Source organism: Trachypithecus francoisi, unplaced genomic scaffold (genome assembly GCF_009764315.1).
Source record: "Trachypithecus francoisi isolate TF-2019V2 unplaced genomic scaffold, Tfra_2.0 Lachesis_group8, whole genome shotgun sequence".
NCBI classification, from domain to species: Eukaryota; Metazoa; Chordata; class Mammalia; order Primates; family Cercopithecidae; genus Trachypithecus; species Trachypithecus francoisi.
The window spans coordinates 108658097-108671629 of NW_022681473.1; the positions used below are offsets into that span (position 1 = coordinate 108658097).

Below are 13533 nucleotides of genomic sequence, written 5' to 3' on the forward strand. Positions count from 1 at the left end.
GGAAGTAGAAAGAAAAAGAATACTCATCACCAAATGCCATCTGACCTCATTTCCTTCTACTCCTTCTTTTCTGTGTGTATTTAGATACTTGCAATCATGTAATACACCTACATTTTTTGGAACTTGTAGCAAAAGCATATTTTTGAGCCAGTGGAAGCTGTGAGCCCTGTGCGAGCTGAGAGACAGATGTGGCCTAACCAGCACCTAGCCAGGCTCCCTTAGATCCCAGCCCCATGGGTACCACACATCTCCAAAGGCCCCAGGCCTCCAGGACTGCTGCCCCTCCGGCAGATTCCTTGCATATGTGGCTCAAAGATTTGTTGCCCACATCCAGCTAGCCGAATGACAAGAACTGGCTTTTCCTTCTTTTTAGGCTTCCTAGAGTGGCAAGATTAAGGGAGGGCGTAGGAGTGGGGGAAAGTGGCCGGGGCTAAAGACCAGGTGCAAGGGATCAGAACAAGGCAGTGGCACCCGTGTAGCATGTATTGCTGTGCCACAGTCCTGATGGGTCCGCATGTTTTAGCTTTCTCATTTCCTGCTTTGAGGCAGGAGGACAGGAAGAAATGACAGGGCAGGCCAGGCGCGGTGACTCACGCCTGTCATCCCAGCACTTTGGGAGGCCGAGGCAGGTGGATCACCTGAGGTCAGGCATTCAAGACCAGCCTGCCCAACATGGTGAAACCCCATCTCTACTTAAAATACAAAAATTAGCTGGGCGTGGTGGCGCATGACTGTAATCCCAGCTACTCAGGAGGCTGAAGCAGAGAGAATTGCTTGAACCTGGGAGGCGGAGGTTGCAGTGAGCGGAGATCATGCCACTGCACTCCAGCCTGGGCAACAGAGCAAGACTCCATCTCAAAAAAAAACAAAAAAAAGAAATGACAGGGAGAAGGACATCAGATTATCAGATTATAAGGAAGAACACAGAAGGGAGCAGCAGCTCTGGGGACTCTGCCTGCCCGACGTAACTCATGCATGGACTCCTCTCCTCCGAACTCATGAACAAAGGAAAGACAGCCTACATCTATGGAGACCCTACTTTGTGTCAGGCCCTGTGCTTGGCAGTTTACACACATTTTCTCATTTAATTCCCACAATAATCTTACGTGGTGGGCACGATTATTCTCATTTCATAGATGATAAGACAGGCTCAGAGAGGTGAAGAAAGTTTCCTAAGGACATATAGTAAGTGAAAAAGCCAGTATTTCATCCTAGGTCTGACTCTAAAGCTTTTGATCCATGTATAGTTGTATCCTGTTTCTTTGGGACCTCTGTTCCCCACCCCTGATTCCCTTTTCTTGACCATACTCTGTCCTTTCGGTCCCTATAGAACCCAAAACCCAGCTCAGAGGAGATCTCCATGATTGCAGAGCAGTTGTCCATGGAGAAGGAGGTGGTGAGAGTCTGGTTCTGCAACCGACGCCAAAAGGAGAAGCGAATCAACTGCCCTGTGGCCACACCCATCAAACCACCTGTCTACAATTCCCGGCTGGTGAGTGGCCAGGAAACATGCTGTCTGCCAAGAACTGGAGGGACATGATGCTTGGAGGGGAAAGTGGTGGCTGCAGGGAAGAGGGGGAGCATCCAGTTAATAAATAAGCAAAGAGATGCTATATAGACTATAGTATAAAGAACACTAAAGAAGGGCGAGGGAATAGAAGGGGATAGTGGGGAGATGCTCTTTCAGTAGGGAGGTCAGAGAGGATCTCCATGATAAGGGTGTGTGAACAGAGACCTAGAGTTGTCAGGGAATTAAATACGTGGATATCTGGGGGAAAGAATGTTCTAGGCAGAGGGCCTAGCAAGTGAAAAGATCCAGTATGCTTAAGAAACAGCAAGGCAACCAGTGTGGCTGGGGACAGAATGAGAAAGGGGACCAAAAGTAGGAGAGGAAGTCAGAGAAGAAACAAGAAGCAGAGCGCCCAAGATCTTGGAGGCCATTGAAAGGCCCCTGGCTTTCAGTTTGGGTAAAATGAGAAGCCATTGGAGAGCTCTAGCCAGAGAAGGCTGAGCTGGCTGACACGGGCTGCTATGTGGGGAATCATCTGTGTGGAAGCAGGAGACCAGCTAGGAGAATGACAGTGGTCAGGCTGTGTGATGGAGGCTTGGCCTAGGGTGGTAGCCATGGAGGTGAGGAGAAGCGGTTGCATTCTGGCTAGACTTTGATGGTGGAGCCGCATGATGTGCTCAGATACGGAATACAAGAAAGGAAGCAAAGATGATTAAAAGGGTTTTGGCCTGAGCAGTGTGTTGGAAAGCACTGCCATTTTTTTGAGATGATGAAAACTGCAGGAAGAGCAAGTTCACGGAAAAAAGCTAAGAATTTGGGGCTGGTCATATTAAGTTGGACATACCTACAAGGCATCCGAGAGTAAGTATGAAGGAGTTATATCTGTGACTCTGGAGTTCAAAGGAGAAGCCAGGGCTGGGAACAACTTGAAGTTCTAGGCAGACTACGAAGTTTAGGGGGCAGGAAATACCTTCTCCATGCAGGGAGAAATGGTACCTGGAGGGTGGGTGTGGGAAGCTTCTTCTCTGGGGATGATGATGGTTGAAGGTTAAGGGAGTTGGGGAGAACGATGTTGCCCTTCAGTCTTTCAGCACTGTAAGATGGGTGAAATGCAGCCTTGTCAGGGTGGGACACAGCTGTTTCCCCAAAACTACACCATTGTTGATTCTTTCACCAACCAGCTATCGACTACTTTCTATATATTGTGCCAAGTGCTGGGGATACAAAGATAAATATTGTTTCTTCCCTGTCCCAGAGGACCTCACTGCCTAGCAGAGGAGCAGGTAAATAGACAAATGGAAAACAGCATGATCATTTCTTCAGGAGAACGTAGGAGCAGCAGCTAACCAGCCTTGGGAGCTGGTGGTTAGGACAGGCTTCCCCAAGGAGATAATTAACACCTGAGCTGAGTCTAAAGGACGAAGAGGAATGAGAGGCAAATAAATGTAGGTGGAGCTCTCCCAGGGGCAGGGACAGTGTGGCAAGCTCACAGAACTGCAAGTGGTTCCATGAGGAAGAGTGTTGAAAGATGAGGCTGGACAGATCAGAAGGGCCAGACTGTGCAGGGATTGTCCACAATGCTTAGGAACGGAAGGTTTGGGGGAATCACTGAAGGATTTTCACAGGATATTGGCATGATCATTTCTCTTTTTTGAATGATCACTCTGACTGCAGGATAAAGGATGGCTTGAGAGGCCCAAGATGGGCTTCAGGGAGGCCAGTTAGCATGGGACTGCAGGTAGCCAGTAGAGAAAGACTGAGGGCAAAGCAACCCCAGGAGGTAGGAAAGAGGAGGGTGGGAGGGATTCAAGAAATCATTAGAAGGTCTTGGTTAATGAATGGAAAGCTGGATGGGGGCAGGGAGAAGAAAAGGGAATCCTCTGCGATGACTCTTGGTGTTCAGGCTGGGCTGACCGGGTAGATGGTATTGCCATTTACGGAACAAGCAGACCAGGAGGAGATGGCTTGGGAGTGGCAAGAAGTGATGATTTCAGTTCTTACGTCATCATGATGTACAGCGAGGCTGCAGGACACCCATGTGGGAATGTCCTTGGGCACTGGAGATTATGGGTCTGGAAGTGAGACTGGAAGGCTGGGATGGAGACATGGACTAGGGAGTCACAAGTGTGCCGGTGGTGGTTGAAATCCTGGGTGAGGAGGAACTCGCCTATGGAGTTTATGTAGAGGAAACAAAGAGCAAAGGCCATGCCACCAGCTTTTGCGAGATGGGCAAAGGCAGAGGATCAGGGAAGAAACTGAAAAGGAGGGACCGGAAAAGGCAAGAAACTACAACCAATGGAAAACAGACAAATGGAAAACAGCATGATCAAGTAGATGTGAGGAGTGCTGGGCAGGAATGAGCCCCATAGGAGTGCCCTGGGAACCAAGAGGAAAGACGCCCAAATCAGAATGCAGCCCGGGAGGGTGAATATCTAATTTGTTTGGAGAGCAGATTAGTAATTAGCAAGAGTAGTGTACAAGGCAGAAGGAACAGCCTGTGAGAAGGCATGGAATTTTTTTCTTTTTTATTTATTTTTATTATTTTTATTTTTCTGAAACAGAGTTTTGCTCTTTTTGCCCAGGCTGGAGTGCAGTGGTGCGATCTAGGCTCACTGCAACCTCCACCTCCTGGGTTCAAGTAATTCTCCTGCCTCAGCCTCCAGAGTAGCTGGGATTACATGCACTCACCACCAAGCCTGGCTAATTTTGTATGTTTAGTAGAGACGGGGTTTCACCGTGTTGGCCAGGCTGGTCTCAAACTCCTGACCTCAGTGATCTGCCCGCCTTGGCTTCCCAAAGTGCTAGGATTACAGGTGTGAGCCACCGCGCCCAGCCTGAAGGCGTGGAATTATAAAACCACATGATGCATTTGGGAAATCGCAAGCATTTCAGTCTGGCTAGAGCAAAGGGTTCAGGATTAAAATTAGAGGGGCTGATGTGGGATCATAATGGGCCATGGATGCTGAAGTACCCTAAACTCTGTAAGGAATCATTGAACATGCTAAGTTGGAGGCAACATGATATTCACTCATTATTTCTTCCTTAAACATTCACTGAGCACCTACTATATGTTTGGTACTGGGGCTCCAGTGGTGAACAGCACACGTGATCCCTGCTCACAGTGTAGCAGGAAAACAGATACTAAACAAATCCTATTTGTGATGAAGGCTTAAGAGAAGAGGTACAGGTATATGAGGTGCCTAACCTAGTCCAGAGTGTCAGGAGCTTCTCTGAGGAATGATGTTTAAACTGACACCAGAAGAATGAATGTCACCATTGATATTAACAGGGAAAGTGTCTGAGCTGGGGAGGCAGGGAGGAGTGAGGGCAGGGAAGAATATTCTAGGTAGAGGAAATAGCATGTACAAAGGTTCTCAGGTGGGTGGTGGGGTGGGGCAGGCGGAAAGAAGCATAGAAGGCCAGAATGGGCTGGACACCAGGCAGTGCGGGTGTGAATGAGGAGGCTGCAATGGTAGGCAGGGGCTGGGTTATGTCAGACACCAGGCAGTGCGGGTGGGAATGAGGAGGTGCAATGGTAGGCAGGGGCTGGGTTATGTTGGACACCAGGCAGTGCGGGTGTGAATGAGGAGATGCAATGGTAGGCAGGGGCTGGATTATGTCGGACACCAGGCAGTGCGGGTGTGAATGAGGAGGCTGCAATGGTAGGCAGGGGCTGGATTATGTCAGGCATTGTAGGCCTTGTTAGGAAACTTGGGTCATGTCATAGGAACTTTGGAATCTTGAAAGATTGGGCTTTATTTAGAGCAGATGGGAAGTAGTAGGTTCTCCCTTTGGTTCAATACCAACCCAGGACATCAACATGATGAGAAATGGAGGGGGCCGAGGGAGCCAAACAGGGGCCCCGTTCTTTATCAGCTTTCATTCAACACATATTTACTGAGCAGCTGTGACTTGCCAGGGACTGTAGAAAGCACTGGGGGTGTGGCAGTGAACCACACAGGCGTTACCCTGCTCTTCTCTTGAAGTCTACAGCCTAATGGCAGTGAAGGGCATTAAATAAATAGTTACACTAACACTGGTGATGTCATGAAGGGAAAGGAGAGAGAACATTTTCTGATCCTATCTTTAGGTCTCATTGAGACAGTCCCTTGGAACTAGGACATAGTTTCTTCTGCTTCTGGAACAAAATGATTAGCAGGTGGGAAGGCAAAATGGTGCAGATCAGTGTGGGCAGAATGCTACAATATATCTAGAAAATAAAAAAGGGGGAACCGGCCGGGCGCGGTGGCTCAAGCCTGTAATCCCAGCACTTTGGGAGGCCGAGACGGGCGGATCACGAGGTCAGGAGATCGAGACCATCCTGGCTAACACAGTGAAACCCCGTCTCTACTAAAAATACAAAAACTAGCCGGGCGAGGTGGCGGGCGCCTGTAGTCCCAGCTACTCGGGAGGCTGAGGCAGGAGAATGGCGTAAACCCGGGAGGCGGAGCTTGCAGTGAGCTGAGATCCGGCCACTGCACTCCAGTCCGGGCGACAGAGCGAGACTCCGCTTCAAAAAAAAAAAAAAAAAAGGGGGAACCATATATATGTCTGTTTGCATATGCCTAGCCTGTTTCCAGAAGGAAACAAGTTGGCCACAATGACCAAATACATTATCATTTATTTAAAAACAACAACAAAGCCAGGCGCGGTGGCTCACGCCTGTAAGCCCAGCACTTTGGGAGGCCAAGGTGGGTGGACCACCTGAGGTTAGGAGTTCAAGACCAGCCTGGCCAACATGCCAAAACTCTGTCTCTACTAAAAATACAAAAATTAGCTGGGCATGGTGGCAGGTGCCTGTAATCCCAGCTGCTTGGGAGGCTGAGACAGAAGAATCACTTGAACCCAGGAGGCAGAAGTTGCAGTGAACCGTGACAGCACCACTGCACTCCAGCCTGGATGACAGAGAGAGACTCCATCTCAAACCAACAACAACAACCACAACAACAACAACAACACATGTCTTGGGTGTGACAGCAGGGAGAGAGGAGGAGAAGAGGTAGGGAGATTATTGATAACATCTCTTACCACTCTGCCACCCCTCCCAACCTGTGCCCCACACCCGTCTCCACCCTTCACAGGCCCCCAGCCTACTGAGGAGGCTCATTGTATAACGAAAAGTAAATGAAAACAGGGAAACCATTTCTGATTAATGAGGAAATAAGTACATGCTGCATCATGTTAGGATGGGATCTTCCAAAGTGGAGAGAGCAGAACTACCTTTCAATAGCCTTTGCAAACACCTGGTCACAGATTCCCCTGTTAGCATGAGAAGAATAAAGGGCAGTGAAAATACACAGATTTTAGCTCAAAAGAAGAGTTGAATAATATCTAGAAATATACAGCAGTTGACAGCTTCTTCCTCCAGAAAGGGAGAGAACTAGCATTTAACAAGCTGGGACACTCTTTGCTAGCTGTTGGGTTGGAAGATATACAGACATTATCTCATTATGTCTTAATTAAAATATATAATGGAAGTATTGCTGCTATTTTACAGATGAGAAAACCAAATCTCAGTGGGGTTAACTTGCCCAAAGTCACACAGGTAGTTGTGGGGGTTGTCTTACTCCCAGACCTGTTGGGCTCCAAAGTCTATTCTTTCTATTACATCTTGTTCTAGGGTAGTAACAGTGAGGAGGAGGTTCCTGAATTACATGGGAGGGTAAATAAAATTATCCTAGGTCCCTTTCTAATCTCAGAGCTGATGATGCTATGAGGTCTCCAGGGCAAAATAAAAAGCTTCAGAGACCAAAGTTCAGTACCTCCAGTTACCTCTGGAGAGTCCATGCTCCATTCATCCATCAGAGTGGGAAAGCCCAAAAGAGGCTGCTAGGCTGAGCAACCCCGCTGTCCTGAGCAAAAGCAGGGTTCTTTTAGGGAAAAAGCAATGGAGACCAGAAAACAGCAGGCAACCAGCAGTATCTGCCACTGCAGGGCCCAGGAGGCTTGTCTTGCTCACCTCCAGGGCTCTTAGGCAAGGCAGCCTTTGGCTTGGCAGTACCAAAGAAACCTTATCAGGCAATACACATTGTCAGGGGCTGGAGGGGCCTGGTGTCGACACCAGGGAGCTTCCGGAGCAGACTGGACCTGGTTCTGGATGCCAGTATGTGGTCCCAAGTCCTTCCCATAGAAAGGAGGATGGCGCGTAGGTTTGGGGCTAGGAAATAACCAAGGAAGCCAAGCCCTGGTCTCTGTAGAGTCTGGGACCTACTGTCTTTGGAGAATGATCTGAAGTTGGAGAAGGGAGCAGAAATGGACATTTACAAGCTTCTGTTGTTTTTCAGGTCTCTCCCTCAGGGTCTCTGGGTCCCCTCTCTGTCCCTCCTGTCCACAGTACCATGCCTGGAACAGGTGAGCTTTAAAATGAGATTTCTGAATGACACCAGAATTCTTTTAAAACATGGGATATTAGAACTGAAAGGTATCTACCTAAGTCAGGATCCCTTAAATGCATTTCAAAGGATATTAAAATCTGTGTTGGGAAAAAAGGGTTCTATGATCAAGTAAATTTGGAAAATGCTGAGTATGCACAGTTTAAACAAGTGTATTTTTTTGTTGTTGTTGTTTTGTTTTGTTCTAACTGCAGCACTTCTAAGCACTCAGGTGCATAACATTCCAAAATGAACTGTATAGAAGGCCCAAGGAAGGCAAGGCTTCCCAAAGTATACTCTATTCCTCAAAAAGTACCTGATTATTTCAAAGAACTAGACAGGATGATCACATGCCCGGGGTGGCCAGGACAGTCCCAGTGTCTGCTTCATGTCCTGACATAATTATCAATAGTACATCCTTCCACTTTTCTATTTTTTTTTTTTTAATCTTTGTCTTTTTTTTTTTTTTTTTGAGACAGAGTTTCACTCTCGTTGCCCAGGCTGGAGTGCAATGGCGCAATCTCAGCTCACTGCAACCTCTGCCTCCCGGTGCGATTCTCTTGCCTCAGCCTCCCCAGTAGCTGGGATTACAGGAGTGCACCACCACACTCGGCTAATTTTTTCGTAGTTTTAGTAGAGACAGGGTTTCTCCATGTTGGTCAGGCTGGTCTTGAACTCCTGACCTCAGGTGATCCGCCCGCCTCGGCCTCCCAAAGTGCTGGGATTACAGGAGTGAGCCACTGCACTCGGCCCCCTCCACTTTTCAAAGTGTCTTAGGGTCTTAGTTTGGATAATAAAATATATGTCACCCTATCCATAGAACACAGTTTGGGAAACACAGACACAAGAGTTAATCCAAATACAAAATCTGCCATTTCACAGAGGATGAAAATGAGTTTCAGGAAAGTGAAACAAATCAGCACAGGCCGCAGAGCTGCTGAGTGGACGGCCAGGGACCAAGACAGGGCTTAGGTCCCCTCACTCCCCGGTTCATTGCTCTTTTTGTTTTTGTTTTGTTTTGTTTTTTGAGACAGGGTCTTGCTCTGTTGCCCAAGCGATGCGGTGATGCAATCATGGCTCACTGCAACCTCAAACTCCCAGGCTCAAGTGATCCTCCCACCTCAGCCTCCTGAGTAGCTGAGACTACAGGTGCATGTCATCACACCTGGCGAATTTTTGTATTTTTTGTAGAGACTGGGTTTCGCCATGTTGCCCAGGTTGGTTTTGAACTCCTGGGCTTAATCGGCCCTCCTGCCTCGGCCTCCCAAAAGTGTTGGGCTTACAGGCATGAGCCATGAGCTCAGTTAATTACTCTAGTTTCTAGAAAACTATGCACCTTTTCTTGGTGGAGTCAGGAGAACTAGAGCAGCTGGCAATCTTTCATGGTGCCCTCAAGTTCTCTTTCTCCCCTATGCACTGCCTTTCTTTCCTCCTCTCTTCCTTCTTGTTCTTTTTCTCCTCCCGCCTCTTGGTCCGGGGCTGCATGTGCCCAGCCTTGGGTGTGTCCCAGAGTAGGATGATTTTGGCATCTGTCCTTGCATTTGGCAAGTCTTAGACTTGCAGAACCAGCCACACCACTCTCCAGGGCCTGGGCTGTAGAGAGCATTTGGATGAGAGCCCCTCTGGGTGTGGGCAGAAGTTGATGCTAATGAGGCAGGAGGTAGTCAGGTGGGTGTGGGTAGGGAGAGGGTGAGGTCCCTTTGGGGTTATACCAGGAAATTTGTGTCTGAGGGGCTATGTCCCAATGTCCCGGGATCCAGCAGTATTATTTTCCCCTTGTTTTTGCCTCTCCTTATCCTCAGTAACGTCATCCTGTTCCCCTGGGAACAACAGCAGGCCTTCATCTCCTGGCTCAGGACTCCACGCCAGCAGCCCCACTGCATCTCAAAATAACTCCAAAGCATCAGTGAACTCCGCCTCCAGTTTTAACTCTTCAGGGTAAGGTGGAGGGGAGGGTGCAGAGACATCCCAGCAGGGCCAAGGGACATGTGAGAAGCTGGGCCCATGCCTTGGGAAAGAAAGCTTGTCATAGATAGGATTGGAAAAGAGGAATGGGGTGGTAGAGAGAGGACAGAGTGACAGCCAGACTGGACTTTATCCCTAGGGAGCAGGGATTTTAAAAAGAAGCTTCAGTCAGTGAGCCATCCTGGCAAGGAGCTGATGTCAACAAAGCCAAAATTTCCATCCTTACTTTGAGGGTGGAAATTTCCAAACACTCATGTCAGAAAGGGCCAGGTCCTTCGCTGGGCTTCATGCGAGGAACCCAGTTTTCAGGAGGTTCTGATGTGAGCCTAGAGCTTAGGCACAAAGAAAACCCTGGGCTTCAAGCATGGCTGACACAGGGAGAGAGGGAAGTGGTGCCAGTTCCTGTCTCCCACTCCCACCTGGGATGCAGTGAGGAAGGCAGCCTCCTAGGCTTCAGTTCATGAGGCAAAGAATCTGCTCTAAAAAGTGTTCTCAGAGCTGATGCCTTCGGAGAGAGAGAGATTCTGCCTTGATTCAGAACAAAACAGAGATGTGTAGGTTACAGACCTGAGTTTGTCAGAAAAGATGAACCCACCTGTCCAAATCCAGGCAGTTCAGCAAGGCAGCCAGCTCTTATTGGCCAATTGTTGCATAGCCCGAAACACTGGAGCTCCTCACCTACCCCTACTGAGAGAGAGAGAGAGAGAGAACCATATAATATACATTACTAGCTTTAAAAAATTGTAGGCCGGGCGCGGTGGCTCAAGCCTGTAATCCCAGCACTTTGGGAGGCCGAGACGGGCGGATCACGAGGTCAGGAGATCGAGACCATCCTGGCTAACACAGTGAAACCCCGTCTCTACTAAAAATACAAAAAAACTAGCCGGGCGAGGTGGCGGCGCCTGTAGTCCCAGCTACTTGGGAGGCTGAGGCAGGAGAATGGCGTGAATCCGGGAGGCGTAGCTTGCAGTGAGCTGAGATCTGGCCACTGCACTCCAGCCTGGGTGACAGAGCGAGACTCCGTCTCAAAAAAAAAATAAAAATAAAAAAAAATAAAAAATTGTTTTGAGGTATAATTCATATACCAGAAAATTCACCATTTTAAAGTGTACAGTTCAGTGGTTTTTAGTATATTCACAAGGTTGTGCAACCATCAGCATTATCTAATTCCAGTATGTTTTTATTACCCCTCCCCCCAAAAACCCCTATACCTGCTAACAGTCACTCCCCATTCCCATCTTACACCATCACATTACTAGCTTTAGGATTGACTTCTTTCTTCCTTCCAGATCTTGGTACCGATGGAATCATCCCACCTACCTCCACTGAGACCAAAACGTTTCTCCTACTCCACCTGGCCCTGTATTCCCCCTGGAAGGAAGGGAATCATGCCTTCTATATACAGACAGATTGCTTTCAGAAGAGTGGAAGAAAATCCCCACTATCAGTGAATCCAGACTCTTGCCTTCTTCAGGAGCAAGGGCCTCCGGAGATCCAAACTGTGATTGAACCAAGTGCAGACTCCCAATGCTCTTGAAATATATAGCCCCTCCTAGGAGCCTACCGTTTTCACCTTCCTTGCCTATGCCCTTGCCTTCTAGTTCCAAGTATTTTAGTCAGCTTCACTGTGGCAATGGTCTTTCAGAGAAAAGACTTCTTGCTGTTAATCTCCAACTCATCTGTGGGCTTCTGGGGACAACCATTTGGCTGGAGTGCCAAACACCAGAAGGGGAGATAATAGTTTTGACTCTGAACTTGGCCACAATCCCTGAACTGATCCCAAAATCTGGGAAAAGATTTGAATCTGATATCTCCACCAAAGCCTTGATGTTTTCTCTGTACAGCTACGTTTTTTGACGGAATCTTCATCTCACCCCATTTTCTTTTTAACCTTGCCCCCTTTTCTACAACCAAATCCATTCATTATTGCACCCTTCAGGTGCCCTCCTTTTTGCAGAAGGCGTAAAAGAGCTGCCCTTGGTGAGTGTTCTGGGCATGTTGCGCTGCCCACCAGTGCCCTTCTGTCTGTCCATGTCTGCCTAGGGCTCAGGAGTGCCTGTTCTTTCCTTCCCTGTCTGTGTTTCTCTTTATCTTGTCCCCTCTCCTTTCTCCTGGTGGCAGAAAAGGAAGAACACAAGAGCAAACACACAATAATGACGGTGGCAAAGTACCTGTATATAGCCCTTTCCCATTTTTTGCATTATGTTCTTAACTCCTTAATGTGGAATTTTCCAGCAAAACGTTTAACTCAGGTGTGATTTTTGAAAATGTCTCTGTAATATTTTATCTTCTTTAAAAAAAAAGGTGGGGGGGAAATACCAAAGTATGAAATACTGTGCTAGCTTCCACAGTTCCCACATGGGCTGGGAATTTTTTTTTTTTTTTTTTTTTGAGACAGAGTCTCGCTCCCACCCAGGCTGGAGTGTAGTGACATGATCTTGGCTCACTGCAAACTCTGCCTACTGGGTTCAAGTGATTCTCCTGCCTCAGCCTCCCAAGTAGCTGGGATTACAGGCGCCCACCACCATGCCCAGCTAATTTTTGTATTTTTAGTAGAGATGGGGTTTCACCATGTTGGTCAGGCTGGTCTTGAACTCCTGACCTCCTGATCTACCCACTTTGGCCTCCCAAAGTGCTGGGATTACAGGTGTGAGCCACCACGCCCTGCCTGGTCTGGGAATCTTTGTTGACTTCTTTGGGAACATTATCTCTAGAGTCTCCTTTTTTGTGGGCCAGTGTGTAGAGATGTAACATGAAGCCATTCCAGAAATGGTAACTTAAAATAAAAAGGAAAAAAAAAGACAGCATATCTAGGAAACTGTTGAGATTCAAAGGAATCTCACTGTTCCTAAATAAATGTGTATAGTGATTATGAAAAGTATTCCACTGTTGATAAGAAGAGGTTTAGATTCTTGTTCTGTGCCTTTTTGTTGTTGTGGGGGGCATGTGAGTGCATATAATGAAACGGGATGGCAGAAAATGTTTCAAATTGGGACATTAAGTGTATTACTTCTCAAACTGATGCTAAAGATGACATACATTATTACAGGGCCCTGAAGAATTCAGAGTTGTTACTCTCTGTAACAGAACTACCTTAAGGGCAGAGTAGGCAAGAGATATTGTAAGTGGGAGGATGGTGAATGTTTAAGGTAGAGTCATTTGAACACTTAAGCGCTGGGGATTGAGGCTGATGTCTCATGTTTCAGATGCCCTGAATGGCAATTATTCATTACTCACAACATAAAGCAATAAATAGTTAAGGCAGAGGATAATTTAATAATCATATATTAGCCAAGCTTGGTGGTGCACACCTGTAGTCCCAGCTACTGGAGAGCTTGAGATGGGAGGATCTATTGAGCCCAGGAAGTCAAGGCTACAGTGAGCCATGATCATGCTGCTGCTGCACTCCAGCCTGAACAACAGAGTGAGACCCTGTCTCAAATATACATATTTGTCTCATATATATATATTTTATATATATATATATGGCTTCAGAATGCATTGTGACTTTTGGTGAGGAGGTTGAAAGGCAGTTAACCTATTGTTGTGGTTTTTCTTAGATTAATACAAATTTAAATAGTTACTGTTGGAGCTTGCAGTGAGCCAAGATTGTGTTGGAGTGCAGTGAGCCAAGATTGTGCCACTGCACTCCAGCCCAGGTGACAGAGCGAGACTCCATCTCAAAAA

General features: G+C 47.5%; 1 protein-coding gene across 5 annotated transcripts in view; it reads left to right on the top strand.

The window, feature by feature from the left end:
- The window catches only part of POU2F3 (POU class 2 homeobox 3), an 83585-nt gene extending 70867 nt beyond the window's left edge, over positions 1 to 12718 (top strand). For 4 of the 5 annotated variants that reach the window (XM_033206055.1, XM_033206057.1, XM_033206056.1 and 1 more), the window contains 4 exons: positions 1331 to 1492; positions 7795 to 7861; positions 9684 to 9819; positions 11136 to 11667. In XM_033206055.1, the coding sequence (XP_033061946.1) occupies positions 1331 to 1492; positions 7795 to 7861; positions 9684 to 9819; positions 11136 to 11175 (405 nt within the window). In that variant the 3' untranslated portion in view covers positions 11176 to 11667. Of the gene's footprint in view, positions 1 to 1330; positions 1493 to 7794; positions 7862 to 9683; positions 9820 to 11135 lie in introns of all 5 variants that reach the window. The other variant, XM_033206054.1, reaches the window with a different exon arrangement.
- Positions 12719 to 13533: the final 815 nt, after the last annotated feature.